This window comes from Coffea eugenioides, chromosome 3, assembly GCF_003713205.1.
Source record: "Coffea eugenioides isolate CCC68of chromosome 3, Ceug_1.0, whole genome shotgun sequence".
Taxonomy (NCBI): domain Eukaryota; kingdom Viridiplantae; phylum Streptophyta; class Magnoliopsida; order Gentianales; family Rubiaceae; genus Coffea; species Coffea eugenioides.
The window spans coordinates 5,158,876-5,175,092 of record NC_040037.1 but is presented as its reverse complement, the minus strand read 5'-3'; the positions used below and the strand labels follow the sequence as shown (position 1 = coordinate 5,175,092).

Genomic DNA, 16,217 nt, shown 5'->3' with positions numbered 1-16,217 from the left:
TTTGTTGTTTACCCTAAAAAATTGTTGCTCAGTCGAGTCATTTGCTTTCTTATGCCCTCCGATTCCTTATTTAACACGATTTGCTTTGATTTTATTTAGCAGATCATCGACTCAAGCCCTGGATTTTGTCCAAGACATTTTTTGTTTTCATTTTGAATTTTTGGGTGTGTATTTATCGCAGACTTGTTTCGTTTACTTTTTAATTGGAAAAGGCGCCAGAATGGAATTCCCTAAAATGCCCCTTTTGTATTGCACGATTATGAACCTAATGGAAATTATACGGTGGCGCCGCTGCAAAGATCCTTGATTGGAACCGATATATAGGTTTAGAGATCCAATTGGCTAGAAATAATATATAGGGACTAAATTGACGGAAAAAAAAAGTTTAGGGACTAAATTGGCGATTTTCCCGTTATGAACTGGAAAGCAATTACCCTAGGAAAAGTACATTTGTTGAAGTCCAGTGAATGAATAAAGGACTTAAAGAGTGATGTTCCCAGTCGACCAACTAGGCCTTATGCCATTGTACGGGATTGGTTGTTGCTGTTATGGAGGGCCAAATACAGGCCTTAATCAACCGCACATTTAATATTATAAGATACTTCAATTCCATTTTACCACTTCTATCGCCACAAAATCTGTTCCTCATTTATCTGTCCCAGAGTTTGAATCTGTTACTTGCCTTAATTCCTTCCAAGACTATGTTCATTTAGACTATAACAAATTAGTTAATGAATCTATTTACATCTCAGAACATTCATTGAATGTGATATTTTACCCTACCGCACATCAGACACCACAAATCTTCCTGGTGATGGGTTTCTCCTCTTTAGATGAAGCCCCCTCTATGGTATGATCTATATAGTACATTAAAAAAAAATCAAGATAAATCAAGACGATGAATCACGATTCTAGAATTATATTACAGGGTCCGTTTAACATATGTTTATTGGGCACTCGTTAAGTTGTCAAAATGTACTTTTAGAAATGTAGATTAATTAAGAAAATTATATAAATACTATGAAAAGTAATAATGGTTAGTGTGTGTATATGTACATATATTTAGAATATATGACGCGGAATTTAGGTGTGTTAAGAAATATCCATTAACACCCATTGGGAATAAAAATCTTATATAAATATCTACCGTTACTAATTTTCCAATTCTCCTATCATTGTCCTTGATTTAGTTTAAAAAAAAAAAGGAAAGATTATCCACAATTAAACACAATTAGCTGATAAGGAGGATATTGGATTAATTAAAAAAAGTTATGAATCCATTTTTCAATATTTAAGATACCAAAAAATAGAACCCTACTCCTAATCCTAAGCAAATCTTGTTTCCCTTCCAAAGCAAAACACTACATCAAAATCCAATTCAAACTGAAACCGTTACTTTACCAGTGCTACACTGCTACGTGGCCTTCTTCCATTGGCCGCAGGGCCCAGAAATGGAATATTCCCTCCACAAAATTCCCTTTTCCCTCGACAACTCTTCAACTGTATAACAACCTCAAAGTACCCTAACCTTGACAAAACCGAAGCCTAAGTTCAGATAAAAGAAGTGAAGAAAAAAGAAAAAAGACTGCAGACAGTAATAAAAAGAGAAAAAAACTAATGAGCGAGGCATTGAACAGAGACTACAGAGTGAGCGAGGAGCTAGGAAAGGGAAGATTTGGGGTGGTTTTCAAGGCTTATTCGTCAAATTCTGGGGAGCCCTTTGCTGTAAAATCCATTGATAAGAGACTAATAGCTGATGATTCTGTGGATAGACAATGCCTGTACAATGAAGCTAAGGTTATGCAGTTGTTGTCACCTAATCCACATGTTTTAAGGATTTTCCATGTTTTCGAGGATGAGTGTTTCTTGCACATTGTCCTAGAGCTTTGCAATGGTTCTGATCTTTACCAAAGGATTGCTGCAAGGAGAGTTTTTTCTGAAGCTGAAGCCATCGTTGTTATGGTATGTTGCTGTTATCACATTATTCTTGAGGGTTATCTATCTATCAGATAAGAATGCATAAAACCATATTTTTTGGATGGAAAATGTATTTTGTTTAAAATTGTGTATGTTGAATAGAAGAAATTGTTGTTTATTAGGATTTGATTGTTTTAAACCATTCTGGTCCAGTAGTTTTAGATAAAAAGTCAGACGCGCAAAAGTTCTCTTTTCGTTCTAGTTTTTGTGGCATAAATGCTATTTTCATTGGAGCTGATTTTATTTTTCCCACTAGGTTGATTGGTATTTTTTGGCATTTGGCACTTTAACTTTGATTTTACTGAGTGGACAAGGTTTTCGTCCAAAAACCAAGAATTACACTTTCTCCTCTGCAGATCTTTGGCAAACTAAAAATGCCTTTCTAAAAGCACTTTGTCTTGTTTTCCTCTGTTTTTTTGTACGGGAAACTCCCAGAGCGCCAATCTTTTTTCCCTTTCCTCCCAGGGCAAGTGGTTGAAACAAACCAAGAATTTTACTTTGAGTTTCTTTACTTTTATCATCTCTGAATTTTGGTCAAGAGGGTATGACACTAAATGCATGAAAAAAAAGCATAAAATATCGTTTACTTGAATAATTTCAGCAATTTGGACATCGAACAATCTCTGATCGCGTCTCTTACTCAATGCATCTAGAAGGATTAATAATTGCTCAGCTCGATCATTTGTTAAAAAAGTTGGCATAAAAATACCTGATGTGCAATGTTGAATATTAATGCTTCCTTTGTTTAAATGAGTCATATAGCATTGTTTCTGAATCTGATTTTGCATGTAGCATGTACCGTTCACATAGGAACAAAATATTTTCTCCTAGATTTTGGTCAATGCTATCCAAACAATGTCAACTATGATATGTTGTCATTTTACTATTTTCAAATCAGCAAACTTATATTTTCATGGCCATTTTTCTAAAATCATCTACAGAGACCATTGGATGGAGGCAATAGCACATTGTCACACTAGGGATCGTCCATCGCGACATCAAGCCTGATAATGTACTTATTTAATGACTGGAATGAACTTAAGCTAGCTGATTTGGCTCAGCAGAATTCATTGATGATGGACAACTAATATCTGGAGTAGTGGGGACTTTCCTTATTATGTGGCCCTGAGGTAGTAGCTGGTAGAGCCATTATGATGAAAAGGTGATGTGTGGAGTGCTTGGTGTGATCTTGTACATAATGCTGGGCTGGATTTCCACATTTCTATGGTGATTCAGCCCCAGAGATTTTTTGAGGCTGTTCCTCAGCGGCAAAATGTGAGGTTTCCTACGAGGAGTGCTTCATTTCACTGTCTCCCGAAGCCAAGTATTTGCTTTAGCAAAGAATGCCTTAGCAAAGATGTATTCAGAAGATTTTCTGCTGAGGAAGTGCTCAGTAAGTATAGATATGCTGATTTTAATCTGAATGTTCTCCTGTTTAATCGTTTAGGAAATATGATCTTGTTCTATGTACATATTTTTTATTTCACCTCCAGTTATGAACTTGTCAATGGAACAGCTTCTAGTATCTTTTGATAATGTTAACTCTGTTTGGATCCACTAGTTTTTCAAAAATTAGTTTTTCAAATATTATAAAAATTTTTGAAAAGTACTTTAAAAAGTAGTCAAAATTTTTTTAATATTCAAAAAATATCCCCAAATATATTTTAAAAACTCTACTACTCTTAAATATTCCAAAATATTGTCTAAAAATATCCCAAAATATACTCTAAAAACTCTGCTACAGTAAAATTTTTCAAAAACACCCGTTGTTTCTTCTTATATATCTCAGCAACACTGCATCTTAGTTTTGTTTCTTAATTGTGGGATGGATGGAAGGGGGGGGGGGGAGCAGATGAAAGATTGATGCTGTAGTCTATAGACACAATGGTGATCATCTCTTCTGTTCCTTGAATAAGGATCTTGACACTGACCTTTTCTATTAATAACAGTTACTATTTTTCTACAATGATCTGTGTGTAATTTGTTGTCCTTTTAAGCAGAGGAAAAGAGAGACGTAAAACATTATGGAGTGTTAGTATGAGTTTAAACATTCCGAGATTGGATTTTTGAGTTCCAAAAATGAACTTGACTTAACAGACCTTTCAGATCAGCTTAAATTACTATGTCAATTCTTACTCCATGTCTTGATATCTCTGAAATGCAAGGATTAATTTATGGTCTAGAAATTCCATATATTATTAACTTTCGGTATAAATTAACTGGAATTTCGATCCTCTGATCTGTTACTTCAGGGCATCCATGGATGACAGGGGAAGGAGGTGGTGAAATCAGACCCGTGGCTGTTGAAGAAGCTAGACCAGTGGCTGTTATAAGTTGAAGCTTCTATATCCCCTGACCTATGTATAATCTCAAACTGTACAGGCACCTCGTTGTCTAAATTCCTATCTACCTATCTACTTATTATTAGGGCTGCTTTCTTCTATAAATTTTGCAGAAAGCATAGGCTTAATATTTTGGAGCTCAAGTTAAAGAGCGGAAGCCTAGATGAGACTTAATAAATCTTGATCTTTGCAGTGTCAATGTTAAATGATGATCAGAGCTCGTAAAGGGTTATCTGAATTTGTTCACAAAAGTTCATCAATAAGTTATATCTACTTGTGTTGTTTTCATCCTCTACTTGGGATTTTACTCTTCTTGTCAATCAATTTTTATATCCTTCAACAAGTCATGCTGCATCAACTTTCTCGAATCAGGAATAACATAGTTGACATGGTGATTTGAACGGTCATAAACACTTCCAAACCAATTGACTTTGTTTTAATATGTGACTAACCTTACCTTGCTTAACCTAGTTTTGGCTAGGCCACCAGGCGTTACAAAAACAATGGTAGGTTAGGGACACAAATTGGAGCCATCAGGGAAGATGGCTACAATTTTGAGTGGTTAAAGCATTAGTTTTAGTCATAGGCTTTTCCGAATTTGCTTCCATTGGTACAGGACAAGAACACGAATTTGCTTCCATTGGAGGATGGAGATTTTTTTTTCCTTCTTTTTTTTTTTATTAAGTCTGTCTTCTTTACTGGCGGTCAATACAATTTCTCATGATTCTGGTCCAGGGCCTCCTGGATGCCTGATCACTAATGATATAGTGCAGAGAGAAAATATGGCAGAGAAGAAGCATCCCTTTATCTGCTGATTGAGTTATTCTTGTTATTCTTTTTCTTGATGATAGCTTGCTATGTTCTTGTTTGACAGTAAGCACCAAAATAGTTCTTTTTGTCATATATATTTTTCTATATATATGCTAATTAATTGCAATTATCAACCATCAAAACCATACTAAATGACTAGGATTTGAACATTAAGCATCAGATTTCTCCTAAAATAAATAATCATTATGTGAACACAATCCAAAAGTTATTTCTCCTATATACACTACAGTGTAGTTTGGGCATTTCGAAAAACACCTTTCTCAAAATCATGCCCAAAAAAAGGGAGCTAGAAAACTCTAACCCAATTTAGAGAAGAATGGGTATTTAGACTCAAGCTCGGTATAACCAAAGTAGGGGTGAGATTTAATCTAACAGCTTAAATCGAATTTGCGAGCAGTTCGATCAACTGCTCGACTCGAACTCAGCGTTGACCGAGTTCGATTCAAACTCAAGCTGCTCGATCGAGTCTTCGTGTCAAGTTTGAGCACTGTTATGAAAGACTCGAAGGCTTGACTAGATCTATCGAGTTTTCTATTAAATATTGTGTTTGGATTGCATTTTCCGTCATTTTTTATGGGAAAATTATTATAGCGATTTGATATATGTGAGAGAAAAAGGTGATAGGGAAATGTGATCACGGAAAATGACGATATTTTCCGACGGAAACAAGCAATCCAAACAAGGCCTTAATTATTATATTACTTTTTTCCAAATTACAATTTTAGGTTTATTTCTCCCATATAAGTAGGTTTTGCCAGTCGAGCTTGGCTAAGCTTTAAGTTGAGCACAAACTCTTATTTCAAAAGCAATGTAAAAAATATTTATATCGTATTACTGTTAAGTGTTTTTAAACTATTACCAAGTAATATACTCGTATTCTGAAACTAGCAAATATATATATATATATATATATATAAAAATTCCCTTTTTTTTTGTGTGTGTGAATATGCACACACTTATAAGATAAGAAAATTCTATGATTTCTTTAGGAGTAAATAATAAACATGAATCAAAATATGTATATGTCTCATTTGGGCTAAGCTTAGCAACGGCCAGCACCACTCACATTAAATTCAGGCTTAAAAAAATAAAGCAAAACACGATCCTATTACTGACTATATTGAGGTTTTGTGCCTAATTAATTTGCTTTGCGCCAATCTAAATGTTTTATTGGTGTAATTTGACACTTAAACAAATGAAAATATAAGAGTGCTAGGATGCAATTTTTTTTAAGTGTAGGTAAGAGATCTCAAATTCGGAACCTCTCACCTAAACTCCCTCTCCCGTACCACCCAAATTTGCAATGAAAAATTTTAGATTCTCAGTTTCTATTATACTCTTCCATTAAGGCAAATATCTGAATGAAATTTTAAAGATAATGTGGATGATCTTAACTCATCAATTTGTACCATATCCTAACTTTTATTGGATAATTGTTAATTATCCTAACCTGTCAAACTTTGCGCTAGAAGTTTAAAGCTAAGCCACTTTCCAGATTGCCTAGCTAGGTAATATTTGTTCTAACTTCCTCATAATATTTGTTAATTATCCTAACCTGTCAAACTTTGCGCTAGAAGTTTAAAGCTAAGCCACTTTCCAGATTGCCTAGCTAGGTAATATTTGTTCTAACTTCCTCATAATTTGTAGCAGTACTTTGTAGCTTTTGTGATGGCAATGGCGGATTTAGCATGGACACTAGGGCACGAGCCCCACTGGCTTCCAAAAAATTCTTGGAGTTCCGTTGAAAAAATAAGAACCCATTTGGATTTAGCTATGTTAAACAAGAAGCCATAGGAAAAATTTAAAATCTATCTTCTAATAAAATAAAAACCTTAATTGCTAGGAAGTTCATACAAATGTTGTTGACAGTCTTAGTTGGAAGAGCCCTAGCAAAAGCTACAAGCTCAATGTCGATGGGAGAAGTTTTGGGATTGAAGGGTTGATCCTTGATGCAAAAGGTAATTGGGTTTGTGGATGTATGGGTCAATCTCCTAAGCCATATCAGCCAAACTAGTCCAGTTAAGAGCTCTACACTGTGGCCTGAAGATTGCAAAGCAACACAAAACCAAAATTTCAAAAATAGAAGTCAACGAGCAATGGATCATAGATTCATTTATGATAGGATTTCAAGGAGGATACAATGTTCAGATTGTCCGAAAATTCATAAGATTCAGGAGATTAAGAAGATTCATGAAATTCTGCCTAAGTTCAAGGACTTGAAGGGGCCCTCAAGCATGATTCTAATAGGGATAACCTCCTCGAGGATTCAACGATCTGAATCCACCAATACTTGTGAAACAAATGCATTGAAATTACAATATCTTTCTGCTCGATTTTGACTTAAATTTCTCCAAGCTGTGCTAAATTGGGCAGATTTGTTCTTAACTTTTTTGTTGTACTAAGGTCTTTGGTTATCTAGAACTTCTCCTCTTTGGTGGATTTGTTTGATGGCTATGGCTAGAAGATGTATGGTATTTGGTTTGCTTGTGACTCATGACCTAGTTAGGATGAGACAGTCATAACTGACTTGATCTGTTAACTGGTTAAGGTAAGACATACACAACTAACCTGGAGCATGATTTGTCAACTGGTTAAGATAAGATAGCCACAACTAATCTAGGGTTAGCTATGAAGGACTAAAGATTGATGATCACCAACTGGTTAAGATAAGACAGCCACAACTAACTTGGAGTTAGCTATGGAGGACTAGAGATTGATGATCCAAATCTTTCCTAAATGATCCATGAGGTCAAATAGCTGACTTGGAGTTAGCTATGAGGACTAAAGATTGATTATCCAAATCTTTCTAAATGATCCATCAACCGGTTGAGGTAAAATAGCCACAAGTGACTTGGAGTATGATGTATCAACTAATTAAGGTAAGATAGGCACAACTAAAGATTGATAATCATCAACTGATTAAGATAAGAAATCCATAACTGAATTGGAGTTAGCTGTGAAACTAAAGATTGATGATCCAAATCTTTTCAAAATGATCCATTAATTGTTTAAGGCAAAATAGTCACAACTGACTAATTTGAAGTATAGGGGGAGCGATGCGTTGGGTGGCATGGGGAAGGGAATGTAAATGGAAGGTCTCGGGTTCAAATTCTATTGCTTGCACTAAATTTTTTTTTTTAAAATGTTTTAAAAAAACTAACTTGGAGTATGATCAAAACACTAGGAGAGATGGTTTCTAGAGCATTACCCTTTCCTCCAATTTTCTGCCCAAAAAAAAAAAGAAAAGATCCAGTTTTATGCTCCAAAAATAAAGAAAAGAAAAAAGTTAGACGAAAATTTTTAAGAGAAAAAACCCCAAATCAAAGATACTTGGAGTTGGAAGCCTCGCAAGAGAGGAGATTGAGTACTAGAGCTAGTACCAGAAATAGGGTGCTGAGCTAGGAGATATAATTTCTTCCAACTTTGAAGGAAGGAAATGAAACTAGTGTGTCTAATTTCTTACTAAAGATTGATGATCATCAACTGACCTACTAAAGATTGATGATCTTCAACTGGTTAAGATAAGACAGCCACAGCTGACTTTTGAGGTTAGCTGTGGAGGGCTAAAGATTGATGATCCAAATTAAAGCATCCATCAACTGGTTAAGGCAGCCACAACTGACTTGGAGTTAGCAGTGGAGGACAAAAATTGATGATCCAAATTAAAAGATCCATCATCGACTGGTTAAGGTAAAATAGCCACAACTGATTTGGAGTATGATCCGTCAACTAGATTAAGGTAAAATAGCCACAATTAACTTGACTTGGAGTTAGCTGTGGAGGACTAAAGTATAATCTCTCACTTACAATTCTTCATCATGCCACCCAATCTATCCCTCCCTCTATTTAGCATAAAATTTATTTGTGAAAAATATATGTATTCCATCTTGTATAATCATTCTTTATTTATTTGGTAATGCATATATTTTTAACTCATGTTAGAGTACATTTATGTCCATTAATTAAATATTTGTGTAGGTTTTCAAAATATCACCAAATAAAATTTTGTTAGAGGTTTCTAATTTTTTCCCTTATTGTTAACTATAAATCTTAATTTGATATTTCAATAATTATTATGTATTTCAAACCACATGTATGATCAGGTAAGTATATTTTGTATGTGCCGTGTAGATATAATCAGAATTGCAAGAGAAGCTCATTAATTAATTTTAAAACATTTAAGAGCCATGATACAATATTTTAAATTTTTTATTTTTCGTAGTCAATTCTTCTCATATGTCTTGCTTTTATTTTAATTTAGTTATTCATTTTTTTGTATAGATATTCTACTTTTGTTTTAGGGGCCTAAAAATTTAACTAATTTATATATGGACATAATGCCATGTCAAATACAAAATGACATTAATAGAAAATTTATTTTTATTTGTGTATAATCAGTATCTCTTTAATTTTTATGGCATTAACCATAATTAAAATCCCTTTATCAATAAATAATATAATTATGGACGGCAATGCATTTTGATTTTTTAGTTTCGATCTCTATTTCGGCAATTCTTTTTCCTTTTCGTGATTTGGTAGACATTATTAGATTATTACTAATATTATTTACTTGACTCATTTTATCTGCTACTTGCAAATTAGAGACGTAAAGTTTCATCTTTTTACATTGTACAGCTTCAAACCAAAATGGGAATATCTTGTCAAAGCAACCAAAAAATGAGAATTGCAATTTGCAACATTTAAATGCAGTTTGAGATAAGAAGACAAAAGACAAGCCAAAATGGGTAATGAAATTAGAAGAATAAAGCTTTTCCATTTCCAAGTATAATCAAACCTTAAAAAAAACATGAATGTGAGATTTTTATTTTTATTTTTACATCCACCATTGATAAGGATTCTGCAGTCCTTGAATTTTTGTTCGACCGTGGCGCAGAAGTTCTATGAGAAACACCAGCCTATTAAGATTAGCAAGCTGGTTCTTTTGATGCCTTTCATTTCTGTTGGTTTGTTTTCCTCTGATAATTCAAGAAACTGAGAGAAATGGCGGAAAGAAGAAAACCATGCAAGTTTGCTCAAGTCTTTACAATATATAAATCTGCTCTACAATATATGGATCCCATGGATAAATTAATTTCTCCGATAATATCCTCTACTACTGTTTATCTATTATTTCAACTTCATCAATATTCTCGTAATTTCAAATTGTTCAATAAGATTATTGTACAAGGTGAATGTGGATTTCCATCAGTAAAGTTATGGCATGCTTTCTTTAGATAGATGTGTCCATGTACATTAGCATTCTATTCTTTATCCTTTTATTTTTGGCTTTTAGTTTTTTGGTGACGCTCAAAGTACTATACATAAAATGACATCAAAAAATGACCCAAAAAAAAACCAAAAAATTGAAAAATTCAACTCAAATCATAGACACTTTGATACCAAAAACGCTATTAGTCTTAGTTAGATTAGAGTCTTAATTAGTGGAAGCTAGTCTTAGTTTTTTGGTGATACCCAAAGTACTCTCCTCTCCAATAATTAAAGTCAATGCGTTCAAACAACAGTCAATGGTGATAGTTGTTACACAAATCGAAGCATCAAATCTAAATTATGGTGACAAGTAAAATGATAAAGCGCTTCTATGTAAAACTGTCCCAATGCGTTACTCCCAATTTATTTGTTAACAAAAGATTCTTCATTAGCCACAATTCCAATTTTAATTCCAAGATCGTCAAAAATATTAATATGAATACTAGGAAACAGTTATCTAAGGCCAAAAAAAGTTATTGTTATTTATACTTAACTTGTTTTTGGAGAATATAGGAAAGGACAATTAGTTAGCAATTCGAAGACATATTATGCAAGAGTGAAATAAAAAGGAAAAAAATTATGTCAACATAATCTATTGACATAGTATATGATTAGATGATTTGCCAAATTAAATTGGATACAAATAATGAATGTAAAATAAATGATTTAGTGGCCACATGTAGCACTATTATTAAAGTAGGATATTATGGTTGTTCATAATAACAAAAAAGAATGTTAAACAATATAGTAATCATACGGTGTTAAATAGCGTAATAGAATCATACACACAACACGTGAAATATTATTAGTTGTACAAACGAGTACCACACCACGGCATGATTTGTGTAAAAGAAAAAAAAAATCACAATAAAAGAATAATTAAGCATAATCCAAATGTCTATCCACGTCTGGTGATGGACTAATCAAGTGAAAATTTTCAAAGGCCATCTTTTGCGTATCATCCTATAGAAATTCAATCTTTAAAATCCTACACTTATTTTTCTCCAAAAAAAAAAAAAATTCGTGCACTTACTTTAATGAAATAGCAAATATAAAGGAAATATCATCATACCTGTGCAATGATTATATGACCTTTGCCCTCGTTGCATCATATTACAAAATTTTCTATGGTTAAAAAGCCCAATTCTTTACTGGTTCCTTGAAGTGAAATTTCACTATTAACAAATGATAATCAAACATGACAAGAGCAGAAGTAGAAGGCAGAAGGTAAGGAAGAAAACTTTTTTTTTCACAAAAAAAAAAAAAAAGGGAAAGGAAGAAAACTAATGTAGGCTATAATTAATTCAACACAAAAGATTCTTCTTTTATAAGAGCATCTATTTTTGTTCACAACTCACACTTACTATGGCAACTCGAATTTAGGCATTGAACTATTCTTATTATACAAGAGAGTAACACAGCCATAGGAGATTAGGAAAAAAGAAAAGGAAAAAGAACCTTATCCATATTTCATCTTAAGATGAACCCTAAGGCCAGAGAGCTTAGAAATCTGAATCTTAAGCTCTGAAGACACAAACACGAAACCATGCTTAAAAATAATTTATTTCAAAATGGAACTGTTCTATTATCACTTGCTCCTTGCAGCCTCGTATCAGTTGCAGTTTCATTTTCTTCTTCATTCTCTTTAGAGATCTCTTCCAAAGATTTTCCTTTAGCCTCAGGCACCAAGAATGTGAACATCATTCCAAGGGCGTTAACACAGCCCAAAACAATAAGGGAGTTCTTCACACCAATACCAGGTGGATAGCCAGCATCAGTCTTTTTTGGATCAGTGGATTGAGCAGCATACAGAAATCCGAATGCTCCGACAATAGCTCCTGCCTTCCCAGCAGCTGCTGATATACCGTGGCACGTGGACCTTAACCTTGCTGGGAAAATTTCTGCTGGAACAACAAATGTTGTCGCATTAGGACCGAAATTTGCAAAGAAGAAGGTCAGTGAGTACATGATCACAAAGCCAATCCTGTTGTCCCTGTGAGTCCAGTGATTATAAGGAATAGCCAGGGCAAACATAAACACAGTCATAAAGAAAAATCCCATCAATTGAATGGCAAATCGTCCTATTTTGTCGATCAGTGCTACTGTGAACCAGTATCCCGGGACAGTACTGCAGAGAGCAATAAGAGTTTGAGCCCTTGCAATTTTGTAAACTTCTTCAATAGCACTCATTGTTTGGGCCGGTGGGATCCAACCAATGGCACTGAAGATGTCCTTCTGAAAAAGATTCTGACTGTAAAATGCAATATCCAACAAGAACCATGTGGTAGCTGTTCCCAGCAAATGAAGTCCATGGCGCTTGAGGAACTTCTTACTCCACAAACCAAAATCATTTCCAGGCTCCTGGGCATGCTTCTCAACCTTCTCCGGTTCTGCCTCGAGTTCAACTTGCAATACCTTGGACATATCACTAGCAGCCTGTTTGGCATTTTTTGCAACTAAGGCCGTGTAACGGGCAGTTTCAGGCATTTTCATTCGCCAATAGTACGTAAGAGCAGCTGGAATTGCACCAAACATAACAATTATGCGCCAAACATAATCAGCTTCAGACACAGTTGAACCAAGAGCATCATCTTTATATGCAGGAGAAGGAAATCCAGCCTTGAAGGCGGCAGAAACAATAATTGCCACCATCCCACCAGCTAGAATTCCAAAACCTTGCATGGCAAACACTGCAGCAATAAAGGCTCCTCTGGTCTTCTTGTTAGCATACTCAGACATGATTGTGGCAGAAAGGGGGTAATCACCACCAATACCGAATCCTAGCCAGAAGCGGAAGAAGCAAAGAGTGGCCATAACAGCCTTTGGTTTATCCCCAAAGGAAAGGCCGGATGCAATTGAGGCAATAACCATGAGCATGAGGGTCATGCCATAGACTCTTTTTCTCCCCATCTTGTCACCAAGCCAACCGAAGAACAATTGGCCAGCAAGGGTGCCACAAAAGGCAACACCATTGACAGCAGCTGCAACATTTGGAGGCAGAGTGCCAGGTTTGGGTGCATTAGGGACATGATAATAAATCCGGCCGAGCAATTTGGTGACTAAAGAGATGCAGAAGAGATCATAGGCATCAGTGAAGAAGCCCATGCCAGCAATCACAATAGCAGTAAAATGGTACCATTGTGTTTTGGCAGAATCAAGTGCATTAAGCACCTGCAATTGTTGCTGAGGCATGATTACTCAACTTCCTTCACTCTTTACAACTTTTATGCTGCTAGCAATTTCTGAAACTCTTATATCCTGTAAGATGGCACATAAAAGAACAAGAATTAGAACATCTCGCACCACAAATCAAAGAATTTCTTGTGACTTACAAATTATAACAGCTCTTCCATGATAAGGGGCCAGAAAAACTATATTCAGCTGTGGGGCATACTTGTGGTTTCATTAGTGTAACAAGTTGGGAAGGTAGACATATCTCAAATAAAAACAAATATAGGCATGCCCTTTTTTCCTTGCCACGGTTTTGACACACTTCCTATGCATGCAAGAATTTTCAAAGTTGGTGGCCCAATTTGTCACCTTTCTGATGGCGACTAAGATGTAGTATTTAATTTGACAATTCAACGATACCATCTGCACCCAACATAAAGCTTAGATTTCGAGAAACTTGCAGCAATTATTTGTGTACATTAAAAATTGTGTCATATAATTATCTATGGAAAATTTGATTATACCCCACTGCCAGTCTAACATGGTACGGTGTAATGGCTCTTGGTCTAGAGTACACCCTTTCCCACTAAATCTGCAACAAGAAAAATTAAAAGAAAAAAGCCCAAATACACACACACACACACGCCTCCCACAGACACTCCTTTCTTTCTTTCTTTCCTTTTTTTTTTTTTTGGGTTCCTTTTGAACCCCTTTGTGCTTAACCACCTTTTAAAGTTCTTTAAAAGAAAAGTTGCTACGTAATTAATCGAAAAGGAATCACTAACATGGTGTTTAAGTATAATTTCCATAAAAAAAATCTCCAATTCTGCAGGAAGGGGATAAAAAAAAAAAGACAAAATGGGCTTCTCAACATTAGAAACAGGGCATGTGAACCAGGACTAAGCGGACAAAATAGTAGTGGTTGTAAAAAGTGAAACCAAAAGGCTACAAAAAACTTAATCGAACAAAAATAATAGAATTACGCGTTTTTATGGGTTGATATATACAGGAGAAAAGATTCTGAAGTGTTTAAAAATACAAGAAATTACGATTCTTTGAATCTGCAAGACTGTAGTTCTTGAAGGAAAAGATAAAAGCAAATTTCCCACCAACCCCACAATCCCCTTCCCTCTGGCCTCTATCCAGGAGACCCCAGAAAGAAGAGCGGGAAAAATTACCCAGAAATAGGAAGAAGAATAAATGTGAAAAATCAAATTAACAAGTGTCCAAGAGACAAGGCTGCTATATGGATTGAAAATGGATGGTGGAATTACAAACTCCATCATCTGTTTTAGCTTGTCAATATCAGTGATGAAGTGAAATGAGGAAACTAAATAAAAAAAGAAGAAGAAGAAGAAGAAGGTGCATAGTTGAATATGCAGTGAAGTTTGTTTTCAGCATATATGTAGACCACAAAACTCATCTATGGAATTAAATATAAACTTTCATAAAGTCCCAAGTCGAATTCCACCATAAAAATATTGCCAGTCCTTAACCGGTTTCATTCTCCTCCTCCTCTTAAAACTTAAACTCAAAAAAAAAAATTGTCTAAAAGTTTTGCAGCTAAAATAATGGATAGAACCAGTATTACCATTTTTTGCTTCAGTCCGTATAAAAATTACTAATTAAAAAAAAATCGTGCAAACCAGTGTGTGAACCACATGCATGGCAAGTTCTCTGCACTGCAAATCTTGGATAACAAAAATCCCGACAATAAAAAAAAGGAAAGAATAGAGCAACTGACCTTTAAAGAACTCGGGTAGAGTTTCAGAAAAATGCACCGTCAAAGGTGGAATAGCTATGGGGTTGTGATATACACTCGGTTTGATAGAAACTTATGGGACGTAATGTCTAAGAAATCCGGCCAAAGAAGGAAAAATGTTCTTGCATTTATGAGGTAGTATAGCCTTGGACTAAAGACACACTGATGATGGAAAATGGAAATAAAAGAGAGCAGAAGAAAAGCTCAATAAGAGCTGTATCTGTGTATGAGGATTGTAGTCTAGGAGAGATTATGGATTTATATAGTCTAAAGAGCACGAGCAACCCGTAGGAAGCGGGCATGGGCAGGCGGCAGGGAGCGGCGTGGGGACTAGGTTTAACTGCGTGGCTGTGGATGGTTCCGCTTTAACTGCAGTAAATAGGTGAAGTCTTATCAGGCATGACCCGAAAAATATTATAAAAATAAAAACTCATAATTATCTATGCATCTAAAATATATCGTATTTATTTTTTAATGCACTAATATTCATCACCTCTTTCGCACTAGATATGGAGACTCCGTGTGAATTAATTGTGTTTGGATTGCATTTTCCGTCATTTTTCATGGAAAAATTACTGTAGCGATTTGATATATGTGAGGGAAAAAGGTGATAGGGAAATGTGATCACGGAAAACGACAATATTTTTCGACGGAAACAAGCAATCCAAGCATGGCTCTTAGGGGATTTTTCCGGAAGAAGGAGGGGAAAGGTGATGGCGGTGTAGCAGGTAATTGTGGTGGAAGATGAAAATATTATAGTATTTGGTAATTATTTTATTTTTTCTGTAAATTGTATTTGACATATTGTATGCATTTTTTGAGTTATTTTTGGAGTTGGTACTACAGAATCTGCAAACTAAAACTGT

At 35.0% G+C, this 16,217-nt stretch overlaps 1 protein-coding gene, 1 long non-coding RNA gene and 1 pseudogene across 2 annotated transcripts; 2 read left to right on the top strand and 1 right to left on the bottom strand.

Annotated features, from left to right (window-relative positions):
• Positions 1 to 1,555: 1,555 nt before the first annotated feature.
• LOC113765068 lies at positions 1,556 to 3,538 on the top strand (annotated as a pseudogene).
• Positions 3,539 to 3,755: 217 nt separating this feature from the next.
• On the top strand, positions 3,756 to 4,626 carry LOC113765627. The gene is made up of 2 exons (XR_003467747.1): positions 3,756 to 3,864; positions 4,230 to 4,626. It is a non-coding gene; the product is annotated as an uncharacterized LOC113765627 (long non-coding RNA).
• Positions 4,627 to 11,717: 7,091 nt separating this feature from the next.
• LOC113764828 (inorganic phosphate transporter 1-4-like) lies at positions 11,718 to 15,587 on the bottom strand. Its single transcript, XM_027308839.1, has 2 exons — positions 15,334 to 15,587; positions 11,718 to 13,676 (listed from the first exon to the last, which is right to left on the bottom strand). The coding sequence occupies exon 2, from the start codon at positions 13,608 to 13,610 to the stop codon at positions 11,985 to 11,987; it is 1,626 nt and encodes a 541-aa protein (XP_027164640.1). The 5' UTR covers positions 13,611 to 13,676; positions 15,334 to 15,587; the 3' UTR covers positions 11,718 to 11,984.
• Between the last annotated feature and the right edge of the window lie 630 nt (positions 15,588 to 16,217).

What these genes read in the sequence shown, in the direction of transcription:
- LOC113764828 (XM_027308839.1), bottom strand. Translation starts at nt 13,610, where the DNA reads ATGCCTCAGCAACAATTGCAGGTGCTTAATGCACTTGATTCTGCCAAA.